The sequence below is a fragment of the Talpa occidentalis genome, unplaced genomic scaffold (genome assembly GCF_014898055.3).
Source record: "Talpa occidentalis isolate TD23 unplaced genomic scaffold, MPIMG_talOcc4v2.1 talOcc4.2, whole genome shotgun sequence".
NCBI lineage: Eukaryota > Metazoa > Chordata > Mammalia > Eulipotyphla > Talpidae > Talpa > Talpa occidentalis.
Genome location: NW_023602073.1, coordinates 124,717,712 through 124,742,185, shown reverse-complemented (window position 1 = coordinate 124,742,185; position 24,474 = coordinate 124,717,712). Strand labels below are relative to the sequence as shown.

Sequence of the window (24,474 nt, the reverse complement as noted above, 5' to 3'; positions counted from 1 at the left end):
CAGGTTTGCTGCATTTAGCAACCCAGATTTTTGGCAGCTGTGAAGGAAGCAAGTAGCGTATTAAATACTCCTGCACATTGTAAATTTAATTACCTCATATTTATGCATAGTAGTTGTTGACAGGATCTTGTAAGCTATGCTAATATGGTAGGTAATTTGTTACCTCCAGAAATCACTTTCCATGTGTCTTCTGATCATTATCATGAAACATGATAAATGATCTCGCCCATGAGGTATAAATGAAAATGAAATGGATAATTGGATTCTATGTCTAAATTGTGGCTGAAATAGTTGCAGCAATTATAATCAAATTTATCTCATAAAAATGTGTTTGGCAATATATTAGTGACCTTTCATCATCTTGAGCCTGTGGTGCTGTATGAAACTTTTGATACAATGACTAAAAATGTTTGTGACAATTATTTTTAAATTATCAATATTTTAGATTTTTCTTGTCTTACCTGTATTTTTAATGTATCCTGCTTATATACAGTGAACTTAAGCAGTTGACATTGATAATCTTCTTTATACCCAGCCAGGGAGCGAACCCATGGTGCAGCAGAGACCTCTCGTCTCACCCATTGCTCTCCTCAGCAGTGTATTTCAGTCAATCTGCCTGTTCTGTTCCCCACTCTATCTCTGTTGAATCCTTTCACACCTCTGACCTACATCCCAGTTCTTCCATGAATAAATAAATAAATAAATCTTTAAAAAAGTACAAGATATAATTCAACTGTTTTCATGTACTTTTTTTATCATTAATGACATCAATTTTTTTTTTTTTCTGCTGAGTTTTGGAAGTGTACCCTCTCGCTTAATGTTGTGTTTTCTTTGATTCTCATAAGGGAATGATTCTGAAATACCAAAATAAAGTAGTTGGGTTTAAATATCACAAAACTTTCATACTTTTCCTCTTATTTCTCTTCAAGCCATTTTATTTATTCTATTATTGTTGAATGTGGTAACATGGCTTACATTGTTTATGATTCAAAGTTAAAGTTTTCACCTCTTCAGACATATGTTAGCACATCACACCCAATAACAAAGCACCGATAGTCCTCTAACATAGTCCAGTGAGCTCCAGCCCCTTTTGCTCCTATGTGCCCCCACTCTCCTCCTCTGATAACTTCAATGCTACAGAATTTTAGGACTTGTTTTGATTTAGTTTTGTCTGCTCCTGTGTTTCTCTGTTTTCCACTTCTAAGTGAAATCATGTAGTATTTCTCCTTCTGACTTACTTTACTTGCATAATACCCTTCAGTTCCATCTATGTTGTGCCAAATGACAAGATTTCACCTTTATAGCTGTGTAGTATTCCTTTCTGTTTTCTGTTTCACATACCACATCTTATTAGTCCATTCATCTTTGGTTGGACACTTAGGTTGTTTCTATAAATTGGCTATAGTAAGTTGCCTAGGAGTGCATATGTTCCTTCTAATTAGTGATTTTGTGTTTTTGAATGAACCTAGGAGTTCATATGTTCCTTCTAATTAGTGATTTTATGTTTTTCAGGTAGATATCTAGGTATGCAGTGGTTGGATCATATGGCAGATCTCTTTTTTTATGTTTTTTGAAACCTCACACTTTTTCCCATAAACACTGGACTAGTCTGCTTTCTAATCAAACAACTCTATACAATGTTTCCTTTTTCTCCACATCCTTGCCAGCACTTGTTGTTTCTATGGACCATCCAAATGGCTGTGATATGGTATTTTATTGTGGTTTTCCCCAATGATAAGTGATTATGGGCATTTTTTTATGTGTCAGTTGACCATCTGTATATCTTCTTTAGATAAATAGATTTAGCTCTTTTGCAAATTCTTCTGATTGTATTGTTTTCTTTTGTTGAATTATGTGAGCTTTTTTGTATATCCTTTGTCAGATGTATGACTTGTGAATATTTTCTCCTATTCAGTAGAATGTCTTTTTGTATTAATGATAGCTTCTTTCATCTTGCGGAAGCTTTTTAGTTCCATTTGTTTAAATAACAAAAAATTATGACTCGATTAGCATTTTTGAGCAGTTACCATAAAATAAAATGACTAAGACACATGATGTTCACAATCTTATTATTTTGTGTGTAGCTATGAACATAACTAGTCTTCAAATTGTAACACATTACAATTTCTTCTTTAGATTTTTTTTTAGTGAGGCTAAACATTGCCAATGCCTTTTTTCTTTCCAACTAAAAAAGGAACTATTACAGATTTAGTAAATAACTAGTATATGGGAATGAGAAATTTATCTGGAAATGTAATTTTTCATTTGAGTTGAATCAGGTATGTCAAGAAGCAAGATATGTCACTAGGGACTTTTTTTTTCTTCACAAATGATTGTGCTTGAGATCTTCACTTATACTTTGGTGGTGAAGTTTGGTTAACATCAATTTACAGTATTATTTTAGTAACTGGTGGTTGTAATAGAACTTCATGAACACAATTAAGCATTTTATTCTTCTTTCTAGTAAATGTTAATTTGTGAAAACAATATAAATGTTTAGTGTGTGTTGTAATATAAAAAATAGCATATATAATCAATTTGCTATGTACCAACTGCTGTGATAAATGGTTTATATACATTGTTTCTCTGGTATCATGATGATTGTTTTTGTTGTTCTGTATACTACATCTCCATGACTTGTCTTCTAACTGGAAATTTGTGACTTTTGACCACCTCCACCTGTCTCCACTGACCTCCTCTCACTCACTCACATAAGTTTGGAGGTTTTTTGTTCTTCTAGATTCCACATATAAGTAAGATTGTATAGTACTTGTTTTTCTTTGTCTGACTTATTTCATTTTTGCCTAATCCCCTTAAGATCTATTCATACTGATGCAAATGGTTTTTCTTTTCTGTAACTGAATAATAAACCTCTGTGTGTGTGTGTGTGTGTATTATGTGTATAACATTTCCTTTATCCATCAGTGGAAATTTACATTGCTTTCATGGCTCAACTATTGTAAATTACGCTGCGGTGAACTTAGGGCGGGGTTGCCTATATCTTTTTGTTTGGTGTTTTGATTTTCTTCAGATAAATATCCACAAGTGGAATTGATTGATCATACGGTAGCTCTGGTTTTGTTTTGTTTAGTTTTGTTTTGAGAAATTGCCATACTGTTTTGCATCATGGCTACAGTAATTGACATTATTAACAATAATTCATATACTTGCCACCATTTATTATTTCTTGTGTTTTTGACAGTAGACTTTCCATAAGGTATGAGGTGATGTGTCATTGTGGCTTTGATGATTTCCTTGATGAAAAATGTTGAACACCTTTTTCATGAATCTTTTGGCCATCGGCCTTTGCTTTGGAAAAATGTTTAATTAGATCCTTTTTCCAACTTTTAAACTTTTTATTGCTGTTGAGTTGTATAATTTCTTTATATATTTTTGATCTCACCCCCGTATCAGATAGGTGATTTGCTTCCCAACTAGATAATATCCCGATTTTACCCACAGTGAATTTGATAGTAGTAAGTTTGCTTAGATCATGTGATTTTTAGCTTGTGGCTCCAGGTTGTAATCCAGGTCAGAACTCAGAGCTCATACATACTCTTTTGACCAGACTATGCTATAGAAAAAAAAAATTAAATTATATAGTGACATTTAGAAAAATTATTACTTGATACAAATAGTGTATTAAATCATATCAGTAAGAAATAGATTTATGAGGTTTTCCATTGAATTTCATTGATTCTAACTACTTTGTAACTGTGATTATTCTGTCACATTAGAGACAATGCATTTATTTTAACTTTCTTGGCTACTATTTTTAACTCCTTCCTGCCCTGAGGTAGGTAGCATTATAGTTTTGATGCATCATTTTATAGCAGTAATTCTTTGTTGGGGTACAGGCCATGTATGACCCTCTTTAAATTAAATATAGTTTATTTCAAAAACTATGATTATCACACATGTCCCTTTCCCAGATTTCAATGTACTAACAGGAATATGTGTATGTAGATGCATATACATACATGCCCTTGTTCAATCTATTTTCCAGCAAGGCTATCAGGACTTTGTAAAATTTGAACATAAACAGGCATGAATGGTTTTAAAAAAGCTAGTAAGGTATTCTGATATTCCTTCTGCATTCTTCTCTTTCCTTAACATTGTTCTTGCATTTTATATCAAGCGTTATGATTTGCCTCTGTTGTGCTATAAAATATTTGGAATTATCCTTAATACCTCTAATAATACTATTAGATTCTTTGAATTTCAAAGCTTCCTTGATTGTAGAAAACATAAATCATTCAGGATCAATAGCCTATCCTCATTCTGAAGCCTCAGTCCCCATCAGCACCTATCATTAATTTCATATTAATGTTAACTTCAGACAACCTCTTAGACAACTCTCAGCAAGGTGTGTTTCCTATTTTCCAGTCATCTTTTCTATTGTCCAGTCAGCATTCTAATTTTATTTTTCTTTATGACTCTCTGTTTTATCTTATTACATTCAGCTTGTTGAAATCGGATTAGAAAACTTTCAATTTGTATTCAGAATGAAGTTTCTCCTCCACTTACTCTGTTTTTAAATTTAAGATAGTGATGTGCTGTGAGTACATCGCTTTATGCAGAAAGTCAAATTCTAAGCCAAGCTCACTATTTCAAATGCCTTACTTACAAAGTAACCTCCATTGTTTTTTATTAACTGAGTGAAAATCTATAGAGATGCCATTTTGACTAAATAATATTTTTTTTCCAAGAGACCAATTTTAAGTTTCGAATTATACATTAATCATCCTTAATATGTATGGGCTATTTCTGGGTAGAAGTTTGAGCTCAGTTAGATACATAGATACAGAGTCATCTGACTCCACTTATTTATTATTTTTTTTTAAAGATTTTTTTTAAATAGAGGCATGTTTTTTTTATTTATTTGTTTGTTTGTTTGTTTTGTTTATACATGCACTGGGTACAGTCAGAAGCGCGGGAGGGTGAAAGAATTCACCAGAGCCAGAGTAGGGAGCAGAGCAGGCAGAAGGACTGAAGTACACTGCTGAGGGGAGCAGTGGGCGGCAGGAGAGGTCTGCGAACCATGTGGGACCCTCCTCCGGTAGCCGGGGAGCAGCCGGGGATCGAACCGGCGCCACAGAGGCTGCGGGCAGCTTTGCAACCCAGCGCTCTACCGCTGCGCCACCTGGGAGGCCCTGACTCCACTTATTTTTTAAGTTTCTCATTTGAGTCTAGTGTAGACATGCATAAAATTATACATCAAATGTATAACTGTATAAAAATATAAAATGATGAATTGAAAATGTGAAACTCACCCAAACCACATCATAAGATAGACTATCACCCCCACTCAGAAGTCTCTGCCTTCCCTTCAAGGTAACAACTGTTCTAGTTTCTAACAACAATGAACAATGGAATTCTATAGTTTACACTCTTATCTGGCTTCTCTCCCACATTAAGTTTAGAAAATTTATTAATTTTGCTGCATGTATTTGTAGATCATTTGAATTCATTGTTGTAAAATGATCTATCTCATTGCTAGGCCAACGTTTATTTATTTTACTGATAATAAGCATTTGATAATAAACATTATTTTCATTTTGAGATGTTGCTAATAGCAGTGTTTGCATGTTCTAGTACATGCCTTTTGAGGAACAGGCTCACTATTTGTGGGGAAAGAAGGAATATATATTTGAAGTGACATTGCCAGGTTATAGCTTTAGCTGATATTGGCATACTATTAATTACTATTAATTTATACTCCAATTTATGTATAAAGTTTATAAATGTTCCATATCCTCGCCAACCCTTGGAGTTATCCTATCTTCCATTTTAGTTACTTTTTTATATTCATTATTTTGTTCATAAATGCTTTCATTTAGTAATCATTGATTGCCTAGTATGCCAAAAACCGAAGACAAATATAAAGTTCTTGCCTTCAGGGAACTTTCAAGATAAATCTCTTACCAGAAAGTTGCATTTATTTTAGATACTAGAGGATGTACTGAGGATGGCTTAACAGAAGCAGTTATAAATTACCTGAGATTTGATGATGAATGATTTTGCTAAGTGTATAAATGGTGAAAGGGTGCTCAAGAGAGCATTTAAAAGAGTACAGTTGGATGAATATGATAAAATTTTCTCCTACACTAAATGAGTTTTTATAGATCATCATGTGATTAGAAATGTAAAATGGTAAGACTTAAGGCTAACAGGTAAGAAGGGACAGATCATGAGAAAGCAATGCGTGTTGGTTTGTTTTTATTTTGTTTTGTTTTGTTTTGTTTTTGCTAAGACATTTGCTCTTTCAATAGACAGGATCTCAGATAATTTAACACTGTGTTTTTTACCACCATAATGGCTGTGCTATTTTATGTCTTTTTTCAGTTCTATGTGTTATTCATAATACCATAATAGCCACAAAAGTTTATGAAGTTTTTCATTTGCGGGCTATTCCATCTATAATATGAATATCTTCCAGCTGTTAGTATAGGATTGACCATTGATCTCTTCCTCATCACCTAATTGACATTTGGTTTTAGAAAGAACAGAATAAAATGTATTTAACATGGCTTGCATTTGTATACTACAGTAAAATTGCTTTTGAGTCAAGATTTAAAATGTCCAAGCACAAATTAAAGCATTTACATTTTTAACATACCAGTGTGTCATTTTTTTTTTTTTTTTTTTGTGGGACCCTCGCTGGTGGCCAGGGAACGAACTGGTGCTGCAGAGGCAGCGGGCAGTCTCGCAACCCTGTGCTCAACCCCTGCGCCACCAGGGGAGGCCCATATCAGTGTGTCTTTTCGTGGTAATACATATGACATACCTCTATGACTTATTTCCAAATTAGCTTCCTTGGCTTTTACCCAATATCAGACTCATGATTTAAAATTTGAATATAGACATAGACATTTGAAAATATAAGTGTATAGTTTAGGAACAAGAAATGTATCTTCATGTACAATAAGGAGATCTTTTAGCTATCAAATTTTCTGCATGTTATTTTATAAAAATTCATGCTAAAAAAGAAAGATTCTTTCCAATACTTAAAATACTAGGCTTTCTTAAAAAATACTTTTTCATGTTAAGTTTGCTGATGGAATTACTACTTAATCCTTCAGTTCCCATAAAAATGTTTGTACATTTCTTTTGTGTTTTCTTCATCTAGCTTATTTTTTCAGTCTACCTTGCTAAACTGCAGAAGGATGGAAAGTTTGAAGTTCTAACAATCTGTGTCTACAGCAATTTCATGCCCTTGTTTCTAAAAGGCATGATATTTATCAAGGTATAATAAGGCTTATTGTCACTTAAGGAACAGTGGCTGGGAAAAAGAGCCTAAGCTCTTAGCCCAATAATTGCATCACTTATGGTCTTGACACCCTTTATATTACTGTTCTGGAAACTTTCCCTTGCTATACAAGGGGCTTAAACTGCCCTCTATTATTTTGCATGTTAGATGATATAATTAATTTTGTTACTCTGATTGTCAAGGTGCCCTATTGTGGTGTGAAAGTGGGTGTGGCCGAGTGGCAAGGTGATGAAAAGTCTATTGCTGGCTAACCTGTCACAGTAGCATAAAACATCCTTGGATAGGTACCTGTTTACTGTGCATGGTGAAATATCTTTAAAGTGTCACTATCTTATTATTTTTTCAGATAGGTGTTTTAATTATTGTCTGATTCCTATTTCCATCTAATTATAAAACTAGGTAGGGTGATTTTATGTTTGATGGGTCTTTGACTGTTGGAGACAGGTGTTTTGGCCCCTAAAGGAATACTAATAGAACTAGGTGATTAATAATTATTCAGGTGATTAATAATTCTTAAAATTAGGGTCACCACACTGATGGTTTAATTTTTTTGTGGCATTGCCTTTTTATGGCATTATGCCTGTACATTCATAAAATCATGTTTTTCTTAGTTCAAGGACTTAAATGGAAGTCTACAGTAAACTATCCTCTGGCCCCCTTTTTGAATCTCCTGATTCTTTGGTCATTACCATCAGAACAGTTGATTTGGTGACTTTGATAGCATATGTTAAACTTATTTCACACTTAATGTTTGCTACCTCCAGACTTAATCAAGGGAATCTAACAGAATAGGGCACATACTTTTTTTTTTTTATTTCGTTTTATCTCAAAGTTGAGGAAATGTTTTATTCCTCATTTTCTTCATTTGTTTTGTGGAATGAATATATATTGGGAATCTTCACATTACAAACAACTGTTTGGATCTGTATGAGTTAATGACACTTTCTTAGCTATCAAGATTTTTAAAGTTTCTGAAGGTTTATGGTTTTGAACTGGAAAGGGTTTTAATATTCTGCCTCACATGGAGTTAGTAGTACATACCTAAAACCTGTATGCATTAATCTATATGACTAGAGGCATTAATCCATATGACTTAAATCTTATTTTTATTGTCACTACAAATTATTTTTCATTAAGAGAAAGTAAATATACTTCTTGTATACATTTGGAGATTTGCCTGGACAAAAGGTGTGCACCCTGTACTCTACAGAATCATGTAAAATAACCAATAAGTTACAGTTTTTCTGATCAACTTGGTGTAAATAAAGCCTGTTAACCAGGATCACAGAGTGGAGGGAGAAAGTAGAATCCCCTACTTCCATTGCTTTATTAAATCATTGCATTGAAAAAATGGCCATCTGTTGCTGGCTACATTAGAAACTTCACACATCATTTATAATCAATATGTATTTATAATGAGCATATGCTTATTATGTTCTTTAAATTATCTTGTATTACAATGAATCAATACCAAAAAATATTTAGACTCAGGTATCAAGTTGACAAACTTAGCTTATGTGTGGTTACATTTAAATTTTGCAAAATTCTTCTAATTCCATAGTATTAAAATTTGAAATTTAGGCTTATGAGATTTCTTAATGTTTTTATATTTTAGATATGAAAGTATATATTGTACTTGTATTTTTGAACAATATAGTTTCTTGATTATATATGCTTTTATATAAGGCATATGTATGAGAGATACATGCATATATATATTAGTATATGTATTTATTTTTATGAGTATATATTTATATGAGAAAGAAACAATTATAACTTTAGCGATATTGCAGTAGAATTTGATATTTCTTGTTTTACTGGGAAGTGCCATTGTATCTTAATTTATATTAATATAAAAATATAAATGGTATCATTCTAAATCATTTGTCAAAATAGCCTGTATAACTGAAGCATATTTAATGTTATTAGAGCATGTATTGCTATTGCCAAACATAGTTTTCATAAATCTTTTTCCTAACACATAAAGCTTACTGATGAGATGCTCCTACCTTTGAGGGAGCCAAACAACGAGTTGGAGCTTTCCTAGTTTTACTTCTGTCCTGATTGTTATTTTTAGAATAAACTGGATATTATTTTCTAGAAATGCATGAACAGTTTGTACTCTTACATAGCTGAGGTGAGAGGTTAAAATGGCCATAAGAAAAATCTTTTGTATTAGCTTATGACTCAGTTAGAGACCCATAATTTTCATCATAGACTATGTGGTTTGTTGCCATGTGAGTTATGATACTGATGGAAGCTTTTTTAAGTTGTTGAATTATTGCATTAATTCACTTTTAAACCAAATCATCGATAGGTATTAATGAGACAGCGTTGATTTTTGGACAGAATGAATTATAAATTTGTAGTTATCTCACAGATTATATAGAGTGAAAGACAAACTTCACTTTTCAAAATCTCTTCAGCATTTCATATATCCTAAATAGGAACCAAAATTTGTGTTTAGTTTCTGCTGCCAGATAAAGTGGTATGTTGCTGCTGTGTCTTTTATTTCAAGAGGTAATAAAGTTATTGTAGCAGTGTTTTCAAATCAAGATGTATAAAATGCCATAGTAATGCATGGGATATAAAATTTAGTACACAAAATTTGCAGTTTTGTTGTTGCAATGATTCTTCTTATTCCATACCTCAGACAGCAGGAAAGTGCCATATCATTGAGATTAAATACTGTAATTCCACAGATCTTGCAGTTTAAAAAGTGAATGCACCTTACACAGAGATTGAAAGACAAAATAGCTATTTAATATGAAGAAGAGTGGCATATTTAGCACATCTGAATTTTCTTCTAACCTGAAATAAAATTTCATTCAGGAAACTCATGTCATCAGTTATTCTATCTATCTATCTATCTATCTATCTATCTATCTATCTATCTATCTATCTATCTATCTATCTATCTAATCTATCTATCTATCCATCCTGTTAGTGCAAGGGTATATTTGGCTAGGTATTGTGTATTCAAATTAAAAATCTTTATATATATATATATATTATATATATATACTTTCATATACATACACTTTTTATTGACATGGAAAATCCTATAAAATTACAAAAATTCATCGATGATGTAACTGATGTGATCTGACTAAAAGACAAAAAAGAATTATAGTTTTCTGGTTGTGCCTTTTTTCTTTTTACAAGCTGAATAAATCACTTGATGCCACTTGGTCACTAAGCAATTGCTTAGAAAGTGTTCTTTTGTTCCAGTCAACTAACTGCTTTAATTAAATAGTAACATTTTGTAGGTGCTGTGTATCAATGTCAGAGAAATTGGCTACATGGTCCAAAGCATGAGATGGTAAATCTTATATTTTGGGGCTTAATTTCAACATCTGAAAATAAATGAATTAATACACAATATTTTACTGTCAGCATCTCCAAGTGATGGTTGCCTCATTGAAACTGTACTCTAAATTTTCTTGTATGAGATGGTCAAAATTTATGCAGATAATTTTTTACAGTAACTGCCTTTCCAGGTTGTTGAACAAACCATTCAATCTATAGCAATATTTTTGGACTTTGTGAGGTCCTGCAACAGACACTGAGGTACTCTATAACAAGAAAGTTTCATGAGCACATTATAAATTTTACTGGAAAACATAAATAAAAGTAAAAGCAAATCCATCACCCCAACTTTCTCTGTTTTCCAATCACTGTTAGTATCATTTTGGTGTATTTGTTTGTGTTGATGGTGGTGGTGTTTTGTAGGTATTTTTCCCCTAGGGATAAACTTTTACTTTTGATATCAAAGCTTCCTAGCTGTCTCCTGACATTTGTTCTATAATCTTCACAACTTATGCCCTTAGGTTTATGTGAATAGAGGTATCATAATTTATGTCATCATTTTCCTATTATTAAAGAGCTTGCTTGTTTATTTTTTGTCTCTTCTAAATAAACATTTAAATTATCTCTTTAAAGTAAATTCCCAGAAAGGGAATTGCCTTGGTTTTTTGAAACTCTTTTTTTTTTATTTCTTGGTATAAATTATTTACATTGTTTGCTTGCTGATGGGGAAGCTGTGTTTTCAAATACCCATTTAACTATGCCTCATTGATTGTGGTCAAGGATGTGTGAATAAATGATCACTTGTTTAGGGTTTGTACCCTCTTCTTCAAAATTCTACTCCAATGCTCTTGCGAAAAACGGAAATGTGAGTGGTGTAATTTTAGATAAACGTTAGCCATGGACTGCTATGGGAAAATTGCTTTCAAGATTGTTGTAGTATCCTCCATAGGAACCTATTGATGTTTTATGCTGGAGAATTTATTGTGTGGGACTATGCTAATCATTTCATGATTTTAAGTAATTTTGACTTCAACCTACTGAAAGCCAGTATCACTTCTCAATTATTTGAACAACTTGCACTCAGTGAAGATTCACTGGGAAGGAGTGAAAAAACTATCAGTTGGATGTAATTGTGATAAAAATATGTGGTGTAAATAAACATATATAGTTTTCATTGAAGAAAGATTTTGTTATTCAATTGCAATTCTTTGTTTAAAGTGTTTCCACCTCCATAAAGTTGTGCAATGAATATGTTTATTTCAGGTTTTTCTTTCAAGTTTTTTATGTGTGAAATATTGTTAGTGTGAGCAGTGGTTTACAGCACACACTTTTTTCTTATTCTGCCATAGATATATGCTAACACCCATCCTTTTTCATGGAAATGATAATAGATAATTGTAGTTCCTTTTGATTGATGTCTGCTCTGTATCCTGGCATAGGAATCTCAGTTTGACAACATGCGAATATTGTGATGTTTGCATTACCTTTATTTGACCAGATCAAGCTTGTGAAGAATCTGAATGATATTTGAGGAAAGAAGTTATCAATTGACATTTTGAGTTACAAAGGTTTCAGTATATTAAATGAAATTATTTAATTTAAAAATCTATCAATGCACATTGTGAAAACATACTAATGTATCTGAACAATAATTAATAGAATTTATGGATGCAAAAGTTATAATGCAAAAGTTGCATGACAGTAGCAAGAAGGGTGAAACGGGAGGTGTTTGACTGAATAAGGAATTTTTTAGGACTGAAAATATGAAGTAAAATGAAAATAGTGAAAACCATGAACACACTCATAATTATATCTGACTTTTCATAAAATGTGGGTGTAGGAGAAACATTGTTAAATCTAAAACTTTTGAAATATGTACCTTTTTTAATATCTAAGGAAAAATGAAACAAATTATGTTGTCATAAAGATAATATTAACTACCCAAAGAAAGTACTCGTGATTATCTATAGCTTGCTCTCCATTTCTCTTGTGAGGGAAGGCCATTTTCCTATTCATCAGTGCTATTTCAAATTTCTTAAAACCCTCAAATACTATTAAACTCTTGTTATCCTTTTAAGGCATGATTTAAAGTCATTTAAAATTAATATAAGGTCAGTGATAAATCCTTGAATTATTTGCTAAATGGATGTTATTCTTCCTGTTCTCAGTCCCTATTGCCCATTCTTCATTTCAGAATTCAGTAGGTGATGAGGAAGAAAATTAAACCACATGGGCATGAACTAGTGTATTTTCTCATTTAATTGGAACTGGATCAAAATTCTAATGAGAAGGATGATTTAAAAAATAGATTAGCATTGATTCTGATGTAATCATTGCATTTAAATCAACAAAGTATAGCACAGAAGAAAATATATATCTCAAAATGCAAGTATTTTAATATTGATTTTTGCATTATTTTAGATAGAAGGATTTTTTGCTACTGTACCCATTTTGAGTAATATTTTTCATCATGTCTATTTTTATTTTCTTTTCCAAAAATATAAGTAATATATTGTAGGTAATTATTATCCCTTTTATAATTACAACTGTTTTATATCTAGCTAGGAATCTTTCCTAGTATTTTCTGCTCACAAGCTTTCTACCAACAATAGAAAAGGAGAGCTGTGATATCTCCCAGGAGGAGGAATATGAGATCAGAGCACTTGCGGGCTGAAAAGTGACCCCCAAAATATCAGGTGTTAATACCTGGATTGTGTAACTATTAACTTACATGGAAAAATTATCATTGCAGGAGTGATTAAGCTAAAGGTTGTGAGATGGAGAGGGCAGTTTGTTTTATTGCTGTGGACCCTAAATGCAAACACAAATGTCCTTGTAAGTGAGAGGCAGAGAGATGTTTGACTATAGAGAAACGAGATAGTGTGTACAGTAGCATAGAATTAGAAGTGATGTGGCCACAAGCCAAGCAATACTAGCAGTGAACAGATATTGAGGGAGGCAAAAACCTGATATTCCCTATTATCTTTGGAAGAAATTGCATGACCTGCTGCCATCTTGATTTCAACCCAATAATACTGATTTTGAACATGTAATCTCCAGAACCATGAGAGTATAAGTTTCTGTTTTTTTAAGCCATCAATGTTGTGGCAATTTTTTACAGTAACAGTAGGACATCAATTTCCTATTTTTGCCTTGTTCTGTAGTGGGAGGGTTATATTGATAATAGTTTTTTCCAAAGCATCTTTGACTTGTAAATAAAGTAATTTGTAGGAAAATAGGATTGAGAGATAGTTGACAGTTTAGTAAAAAAAAGTCATTTGCCTTGTTTATTTACTTTGTTACATTTTATGGTTTATGGACTCTGTTTATGGTTTTGCATTTTATTGATTAATTGAATTTTGATAAGTGACACATAGGTTTGTGAAATAGCATTTAAAACAATAGTAGTAGAAATAATTGAGTGAGAATATACTTTCGTTATGATATCTTGATTTTAAGACCTTTAAATTACTTGAAATAAAAAACTAAAATAGCAATTTGTGTAATTGTGATTTTATAATAGGTTTAGCTCTAGAATAATGAATGTAAGTCATTAATTAAAAGTTAATTGGTAGCATTGGCAAAGTTTATCTTGTATTTTGGGGATTGCATGTTTCAGTTGATACCTGGTGTACAATTGGGATTTATTTGCACCACACCTCTGGGTCTGATAGTGTATTAAGTTATGAAGAATATTAATATTGCTGCAGAACAATTACTTGTTCATTTGCTAACTGATTAAAATTCATGCATAATTTATTGAAATGAATAGAGATTTTATAAATAATCCTCCTCATTCTCAGGGGCCTAAAAACAAAATACATATGCTAATCAGAGGCTACTTTTTACCTCTGGCATAAAATGTTTAATATGTAGCTGTATATTAGTCTCATTACTGCTAGATTTCCTCTTATAATCATGCTGTTAGTCAATGTATATGCTTCTAGGTTTCTTTTAACATTACCGCAGTTCCATGTTTGAGCTACTGCTTTGATTACCGAACTGCTCCTTTTGCTTGCATGACCACAGCAAAGTCACACATAAAACTGCTCAGAGTGAAATGTTGCCTTTCTGCAGGACAAGAAGCTGATTACATCAAACATGGTTCTTCATATCCACAAAATACTAGTGTTGAATATTAATACTCAGTTTTAAAATTCATATGCTCTCTGGTAAAAACAAAAACAAAGCAAAATAGAATTAAATGTAGCCCTTCATGACACATTTAGAAATACAGGAACTTTTAAAATTCTTAAAATAATGCCTACATTACCAATGGTGATGTTTAATGCCAAGAAGTTAAATAACATTAGTGTATTCATTTTTTGAAACTACATTTCCTGGCTGTAATTTTGTTTTCTTTCACATGCAATTCCCTTAAAGATAGACATGATAGAATTAGTTTGCTGTTTCTTTTGTTGATTGCCATATTGTGAGGTTTTTGTGTGTGTGTTTTTTGTTTTTTTTTTTAAGATAGCTGTCTAGTTCCTTTCTCTCCCTCCCATCTATGTTCGCCTCTTGTCTTCCTTTTTTGCCATGGCAATGGTCTGCAGAGATTTGATGGAAGAGATTTAACATTCATTATACCCTTAATATATTAGGTTTCACAATACTCCTACATTCACTTCTTATTGAAGTTTTGTTATTTATAATCACTTGAAAAATTGTTTCATCATTAAATATCAGGCAGCTTCAGGTTGCTATTTTGCTGTAATGTGAGTGAGGTATTATTGCTGCTCTGGATTAGAACCGCTGAAAGCTATGAATTTAGCATAGTTTCCCACTTAAATTAGTCAGTATATGAACCATCTGGAATGAAAACAAACATTGCACATATGAGACAACTCTGTCTATTTGCAAGATACAGACTGCTCCTTAAAATATCAGCAACATTTAGAGAGTCTGGGAAGACATTTGCATTTTTCTATTATGTTCATTTCTCTACTCAGTTTCATTTTAGCTTAAATTTTAGAAAATATATCAACTTTCTCTTCTCTGCTTACCCAAACTTTTGTAAACTGTAAATATAAAAGTTGTTAGACTAGTTGGTAAAATTCAATGATATGAAATGTCTAGCTCTTTCTTGAGCAGATAAATGAAAATTCTAATCTCTTTTGGTTTTATTTAAAATTTTTTGTGTGAATAATTCTCAGTTGAAGTCAGCTATGAAATGTGAAAAAGCTTACCCTGTGTATACTTTCAACCATATATTGAAACAATTTTCAAACCGTAAGGAACAGATTTTTTAGTTAATGTTAGGAACCACTTTTCATAGAAATAATTCTACATGAAATAGTTTACATAGCACATATATTATCTCATTTAGACTAAATTTTATTTTTGCTTTCAATGTGACCATGGGGAAACAAAACTTCCTGTAGTTCTGCTGAAAGCTGCTGCCATAATGGACCATTATTGATGGGAGTATTTTTATATTTTCATGTGATTTTGGATAGAAAAAAATAAGTGTTATTCTATAGGTTCTCACCCCTCTTTATTTGTTCTTTGTCTGGATGATCTATACATTGTATTAATTGATATGTATTGAGTTAATTGATATTTACTACTATTATTTTGTTAATTTCATTGCCTTGTTTTTGGTTGGTTAATAATTGTTGCATATGTGTTACATGTTAGGTTCACCTGCACAAGTCACATAAATTTTAGTAGCAGTTATATCTTATCAGATAAGAATAACAGTTTGTCCTTTTTTTCTCTTATTGCCATAAAATAATTTGCAGTAGCCTTTCATTATGAGTGTCTGTTTGTCTTTATGTGAAATAATTTGCATTAGCCTTTCATTATGAATATCTGTTTGTCCTTATATCTGCTTATTTCAGTCCATCTAGCCAGTTGAATCATCGATTAGTGAGTAAGGACTATTCACATTTAGGTTGATTATTGATAAATGATGCTTAATTACTGCCATTCTGTCTCTTCTTTTCTCATTTATATTTCTGTTCTTTTGTTTTCCATGATTTTCTATCTGCCTTTTCATTTGTTTGGTTTTCCTTCATGGTGATCTCTGATTCTTCATTTTTTTTTCTTCTAAGTTTTCTCTGTTTCAGATTTGTATCTGGGGGTAGGTTACCATGAGGATTATATCACATTTTCTGTGTTTGAAATAGTCTTTCTCATACTGGTATCAACTCATTATTATTTGACTTACAGATTCTGTCCTTTTCATATATTTTTTATTGATTCACATTATTTTACTTGTTTCTGATTTTGTATTATAATTTATACCTTGCTCAAGACTTTGTGTACTTTTGCTTTTTCTTTTCATATAGAAGAACTCCCTTCATCATTTCTTGTGAGGCAGGTCTTGTGGTCTCTGTTCAATTCACCTCGTAGGATATTCATTATCCTTATGTTTTCTCTTCTAGAGGAGTCTGACTCTTCTCATATCATTTCTTCATTTTCTTAAATCTTATTACTCTGTCCTCTTTCATTTAAGTCATTTATATATTTTTAAGAAACTAAAAATGATTTTTTAACCTGGTAACATTGATTTATAGCACTGTATATGATTTAGAGGTAGGTATAGAATCGTAACTATATGTCACCACCACACCAACACCAAGGCACTGAAAGTCCTCTACCTTGGTCCATTTGTACATCTTTATATTCTATTTTCCTGTTCAAGCTTCAGCCTTACTGTACTTTTCATGTTTGTCTTCATTCTCATACTCATTCTCTCTCTCTCTCTCTCTCTCTCTCTCTCTCTCTCTCTCTCTCTCTCTCTCTCATATCACTCTCTTTGATGAAGAGCTCATTCTGCTCCTGAATATCTTTTCTGAAATCCTAAACCTACCTTTCGATGTTTAATTGAGATTCTTGGACTTTATTGAATTTCCACATGATAGTTATTCTAAAATCTTTGTTAGATCTTCTAATTCTTTGATTTTTTTTTTTACAAGGTGTTTTTCTTTTTCTTTTTTTTTTTAAATTTATTTATTTATACAAGCACTGGGTACAGTCAGAAGCACGGGAAGGTGAGAGAATTCACCAGAGTCAGAGTGGAGAGCAGAGCAGGCAGACTGACGAAATACACTGCTGAGGGGACCAGCGGGTGGCAGGAGAGGTCTGCAAGCCATGTGGGACCCTCACTGGGTGGTTGGGGATGGAACCAGCGCTGCAGAGGCTGCAGGCAGCTTCACAACCCAGCACTCAACTGCTTTGCCACCGGGGAGGCCCAAATTCTTTGAAATTTAGATTGGTCTCTGGAGACTTATTCTTCTCTTTCAGATTTTCCATTTTGTTTATCTTCTTTATTTTACTTAATGGCAGGTAGTGGATGGCAGTAGAACTGGGAGTCCAAAGACCAAAGCCTCTTGGTGTTTTTTGTTTGTTTATTTAAAGATTTATTTATTTATGCATATAAGAACTGGGGTACAGGCCAGAGGTGCTGGGAAGGTGGGGGAAGGGGGTAAAAGGATTCACCAGAGGCAAAGTGGGGAACAGAACAGGCAGACTGACTGAAATACCCTGCTGAGGGGAGCAGTGGGCAAGACAGAAGAGAGCTCCTGAGACTTGTGGGTAGCTCCCTGGCCAGGCATCAAATTCATGTTGCAGCGCCTGGGATAGCTTCATAGTGCTGAGATTTAACCCCTTGCACTATCAGGGAGGCCCTAAGTCTCTTGTTTTTAAGATGAGGGAGAGATAATCTCCATGTAGAGTCAATATTGGAGAAGCATGTTTTTAATAAAACTTGTGGCAAAGGGTCTTATCTCATCTATGAAAGTATTTGCTCATTAATCTTGATAGCAACCCTTTAACACTGTTTTTGTTCTTACTTTACAAATGAAGAAACCGAGGCACAGAGATCTCACCAGCCCAAAAGTGCCAGAAATAGGGTTCATTTACAATTCACCTGACTCCACAGCCAAGATTTGTAATTTAGGCCATTCTTGTTCTAATTCTTAATCTTTGAATACCTTACCCACATCAAAGCTACATTTATTTATTTACTTAAAATTGTTTCCTATATTTTAATTGTTCTATGTTTTTATTGAGGTAATCTTGCAGTGTATGTGATTCAGATGTATTTGCTCTTTAAAAGAACAGTTCTCAGACCAATCATGTCCTATTTTTTAAATAAATATTTATTATGTACATAATATGTAAATTTGTTATTTTGTAAATAATTCTTTCATTATATATAATTGAAAATTTAATTATATATTACATTTATCTCTCCTAGAACCACCGAGACCCATTGCCCCTCCCCAGCTGCTTGGCGTGGGACCTACATATTTGCTGATTCAGTTAAATGCCAACTCCATCATCGGTGATGGCCCTATCATCCTGAAAGAAGTGGAATACCGGATGACATCAGGGTCCTGGACAGAAACCCATGCAGTCAATGCTCCAACTTACAAATTATGGCATTTAGATCCAGATACAGAATATGAGATCCGTGTTCTACTTACCAGACCCGGTGAAGGTGGGACAGGGCTCCCTGGACCTCCGCTTATCACCAGAACCAAATGTGCAGGTAGGATTGAATAGCACACTGTTCTATTTTTTGAAGAAATCTAATCCTAAGACATGATGTATTAACAACATTATACGTTCTGTTATTTGTGATATAACAAACACTATTCTAGGAGTTCAGTGAATTTGGTAAGTTATCATCTAGATTATGTCTTAATTTGACTGACTTAAAGTGGTTTGTTTCTGTCATTATTTAAGATTTTGGATCCAATATTTTCTTGCACAGTAATTTTGCTCAGTCTGCTTGTGTTCAGTCAAAAATCTCTGATAGATACATTTGAAAGTACTACCTAGAGAGAAAACCCTTGCAGTTTAAGCAAAAGTTGAATACCCTTCTACTATGTGTAAATTGTCATCTTCAATAATTTTGGTATAGTTAGTGCAGAGGCCATATGTTATGCGTTAGGGACATAACTGCTGTTGAAAATAACCTGTTGTGAAGATTAACACAACTATTGATAACATGCTGTAAAAATAGACTTTCTTTATATTCTTAAGGTTTTATTATTGCCTTCCCCATGCCTAAAACACAATGGTAACAATAACCAGCTTATGAGAAAAAAGGCTGAAAAAGAATAAAAAGTAAAATAAAAAAAGGTAGAAATATACATGCTATATTCTTAATGTTCCATATTGTTATAATGGGAGAAAGTGTTAGCTATTTATTAAATGCACTGAAAAATTTAATCATCTAAGTTATTCTTGAAATGGTTTAATTTTTAGTTAAAAGGACGTTTTTAATCCATCCAGCATTATGTTAAAACACCTGCTGCGTAAGTACATGTATCTCTGCCTCTTGAACATTTAATGATTTATGTTCTGAAAATTGAAAACTAATACTGTGGGTATATATGAAAATGTAAATACCTATAATATTTGTTTCTTGAATATCTCTTTAGCGTTTACAACATTCTGGTACTACACACCAAAAATGCTGGCCTGAAATCCAAGCAAACCTGTTCAATTTCCTGATACACACTCATCCTTAAATATTTTTTAAACTCGTTCTGTTTTTATCTTTTAGATTTTATATGTTAGTGTATTTTTATATATTGATATTGAGAGATTCCCACTACTAGAACGTTAGTAGTGGAAATCATTAGTCTAGAATCATTAGTCTGACAATAGAATACACTAACTTGCCATTTGGTATCATACATTTATCCTGTGAGTGAAAACCAGCCAGATAAGTCTCCCTGCCTAAGCCTAAGTCATACAAGTTGCTTTCCAAATTTTCTATACTGTTTATTTCTTTCTTATGTGTTAACATAATAACTACTTATTGGAGAAAAAAGAGAAGTTCACCACCTCAACTAGTCAGAGAAATAATTTAAGGAGACTTTAAGGAGACTACCTTTCCCCTTACTCTTAATGTAGATAATTTTATACAAATTAAAATGTCAATTTATTATTCCAGTGGTCTTCCTCTTGACTTCCTGTCCCCAAATTTCTTTTAAACATCTTGCTTGGCTTCTTATTTTTAATTTCATCAAAATAGACCATTAAAAGTTAGCAGCACCACACACAGTGTTGTTAGTATAATGTAATTTTTTTTTAGCCTGGGAATTATTTGAAATTTGTCATTAGTGTGAGGGCCAGTGGAAATTGCAGTAAATAAAATTATGTTTTAAATCTAGCCAGGCTGTATAAAGTTGGTGAAAACAATATGTTAATTATCATTGATTTCTCCCTATTGAAAACTTATGTTCAAGAATGCATATTGAACTGTACTAAGTAAAAATATGAATATAAAGTGCTTAAAGGTATTTTATTTTGAGAATAACCTTATGTTTGTGGGAGGGGATTGAGTAAAAATAACTTACACTCAAAGCTGTTTTTAAATTTATAAATGTCCTGACATTTTCGAATTATATTGGTCCTTTTTTCCTGGTTCTTTATTTGAGAAACATTTAATTTGTGTGCTAAGTGATATAAAATCATTTCAAGCTCCCACTTGTAGTTTTACTTCTAACTCTATAATGTTTGTTGTTAAAACTATTTTTCATATAAGTTTCTTTTGTATTTTTATTAATTTGTTCTCATAAGGTATGTTTAATATAGTTTTTATGGTTAAAAAGACATGCTTATATACTTGATTTTCAAGTGCATTGTAATTTGGGATTGACTGTGGTTACTGTTTTATTAGGAATATCTAATAATCTTGATCTATTATTACAAAAGGAGAAAAGGAGGAGGGAAAGCTTATGGAAGTGTATATAGTGTCTCACTCGTAGCAGGAATCTAGAAAACTTAAATAAGGGACCAGGAAAAAAGAATAACTGTAAGAAAGAAAATATCAAAATCAACGAACAACTATGAACCAGAGACACTCTGTGGAGGGTGGGGGGCGGGGAAAGGAGGGATTGGGATCAAAATAAGGGGTTGTAATTGTATGGGGAATATAAAAATAAAATTTAAATAAAAAAAGACAATTAAAAAATGTATATAGTGTCAATTTTTAAAAATCTCTAAAAGGTAGTAATTTAATATAACAAATATACATTGTATATCTTAATTAGAGATTCAGTATTGGTTTAAATTATGATATCTCTGTACTTCCTCTGTTCAAGGTCCACATCCTTTTTCCCTAATTTGAGATTTTTCAGGCTTTATCAGCACCATCACTAACCTCAATTTGCCATCTTGTAGCAACAAAATAAAGCAAAACTTATGCTATAATATTTAGTACATTTTTCAAAAACCTAAAATTTCTACATAATCCAGTGAAATTGATTGCTTTGAGAGTCCTTCCTCACCCCACATAACCTTGGGAAGTTCCCATCTAATTCCATTATTTGGACAAGCCTTGAATTTTAGTTCTACAGACAATTCCATTAATTGGGAGAATGCCACACTGTTTTTGTAGTTTTTGCCCTTTAATATCATCTAGTTGCATATTATTGGCATAAAGTGGGTCTTTTAAAAGAAACTGTATGTTGGGTCACCAGTAGACCTTAAAAATAAGTATAAAAACTTAGCTACATTTATATGTGTATCTCTCTGTCTGGTATCAATCTCTGATGAATTTCTTGCAAATAGAAAGTAATTATGATTACTTTATGCCTCTTAAAAATTCTTATTTTTGTATATCACAGATTAACAACTGTTGCTTTATAATCATAATCATATATGAAATGAATCTTGATATTTTATTTTCATACTAGTTCCATCTTTTTATCCCAGTTTTATGTCTGGTGAGCCTAAGATTCAGGTGACTCATGTAAAGTCAGATGATAAGGTATCTGGGATTCAAACTAATTTTGTGGTTCTTGGAAAGTCAGACTTTTTCCCCCCTTCTATGGTAGTATAGCATAAATTAGTAAAAATACAACAGGTAAAATCTGTGAGGTATTTTTAACAGTATCTACATGGGTAATGCACTCCCTGAGAAAACATAGCTTAACATTTGCAATTTCACTTTTATTGGAAGCACAGTTGATACTTAACACTGAAATATGTGCAGTTTGAATTATTATAAATAGTTAAGAAATATAAAAACTGTTTTACTTTGTCCGTTTTTGAAAATGTCCTGCCTAGTTGCCAAAGCTATTTTTTGTTTTCTTTGTGAAGTACATTGAAATCATTTAGTTAGTGCAATTTGCTTGTTTCAGGGTCTCTCAAAGTTAGAAGAGGTAGTAATTACAGCCTCTGGTGACTGTTGCCACCTACGCTTGACTCATGCCTCTCCATGCACTTGAGTGCCATGATTATTTCACTGTTAGCTTAGAGCCTGACCCATACTATTGTCCACACAATGCTTTTTCAGGTATTTTATAAATTTTAAAAAAGATATAAGTATGAAGTTGTCTTAAATGCAAAATAATTCAAATACTCCATTGATCAATCAAAGGAAGTATGCTTGTGTGTGTTTTTTTTTTTCCTTTGTTCTTTATTCTTTTTTTCTTTCTTTTTTTTTTTTTTTTTTGCCATGTGTCTTATTTCCTATGGGTATACCATCTGGCATTGAAGCTAAGAAATTCAGTTTCTCTTATTAAATGGAAATAAAATATGCCATCATCAGAAACTGTCTGCATTGAATGCTTTGGCAATTGCACGTTAAAATTGCTCTTTAAATTGCCTGCTGCTTCTGGGTAAACCATTGTAACAGTGCTTCATGATTAACTGGTTTTTTAGCAGAATCTTCCTCATAGGGCAGGTCAATAGTTCAGGGTGTCCAGAACATAATATATTTATACAATTGGGAAAAATATTCTATATTCTTCTATTGAAGTTCAGTGTTCTTGGCAATTTTCAGTGAAACATATAGATGTATGAAGCATTGAACAGGAGAGTGTCATTTTAAATGTAAACATTTACTAAAAATGCAATTTTTTTCTTTCCAAAATCCAGAGTAGGGGGAAAAAAAATTAAAACTACTCATGCAAATGCCAGAAACCACAAGGTCAGGAATTAAAATTTGGCTTTTTTTGCTGCACTTTCATCAAAAAATGGAATCATATTGATTTTTAGTGTGGTATAAGATAGTTATCAGTCAGAAAAACTAGTTAACATTGAAACAGCCTAGAGGTTAAAACAATACAGACAAGTCTTCTATGGATTGATGTGTTTAACACTGTGAGGATGATGTATTAAATAAAGACTCTAAGTTTAAGATGTAAATTGAAGGCTCAGCTCAATGCTTATTTAAAATATTTTGAAAGCCATTAATTTTTTATTGGCCTTTATGTGGCTTTTTTCCAACTTTTAAGATGTTGGCTTTTGGTATATAGTATTTCATGTATCGTCTTTAACAGGAATTTTAAAAGATGATATTTTACACAGAATATACCTATAAAAAAGTATCAAAAATCTTATAAAAAGTAATAAAAACAGTTAAATTTTCTTCCTTTTTAGATCTTTTTTAGTGAATAATAAACTGATTTTGTTTTTCAAATTCTGTAAAGAATCTTTTTAAAGACATTTATTCTGAAAAACTTTTGTTTCTCTCATAATAATAGCACACACAGGTTTAAGTACAGGGTCTTAAAAGTTATACAAGCAATGCATTACACTCAAACACATAATAGTCACCAGGGACAGACTTATAAACAAAGAATAAAATGTAAAGTAATATGAATTTAGAAGAATAAGTTGTTCTTCAAGGGACATTTTCAGAGAAATTGTCACCAGGAAATGATGCTTTTGAACAGAATCTTAAAATTTGCCATTAATTTTTTAAGTCAAAAAAGTGTAAAATAATTTGAAAAACAAAAGGACCCCATGCTTATACTATTTGTATTTTTAAAAATTAATATTCTTTTGTTTATAAGTATATATATCCTTGAGGTAACATTTTTATAAACATTGCTGTCTGTTTATATTGTTTTTATACATTGTATTTTATTGATGTCTTTTGGGTTCTGAAAATATATGGAGTCCTGATTAACTCTGGGCTGATA

General features: G+C 32.2%; 1 protein-coding gene across 4 annotated transcripts in view; it reads left to right on the top strand.

Annotated features, from left to right (window-relative positions):
• Positions 1-24,474, top strand: part of PTPRK (protein tyrosine phosphatase receptor type K) — a 524,091-nt gene that overhangs the window by 304,104 nt on the left and 195,513 nt on the right. For all 4 annotated transcript variants that reach the window (XM_054697815.1, XM_054697816.1, XM_054697814.1 and 1 more), the window contains exon 7: positions 18,783-19,076. In XM_054697815.1, coding sequence (XP_054553790.1) covers positions 18,783-19,076 — 294 coding nt within the window. The remainder of the gene's footprint in view (positions 1-18,782; positions 19,077-24,474) is intronic.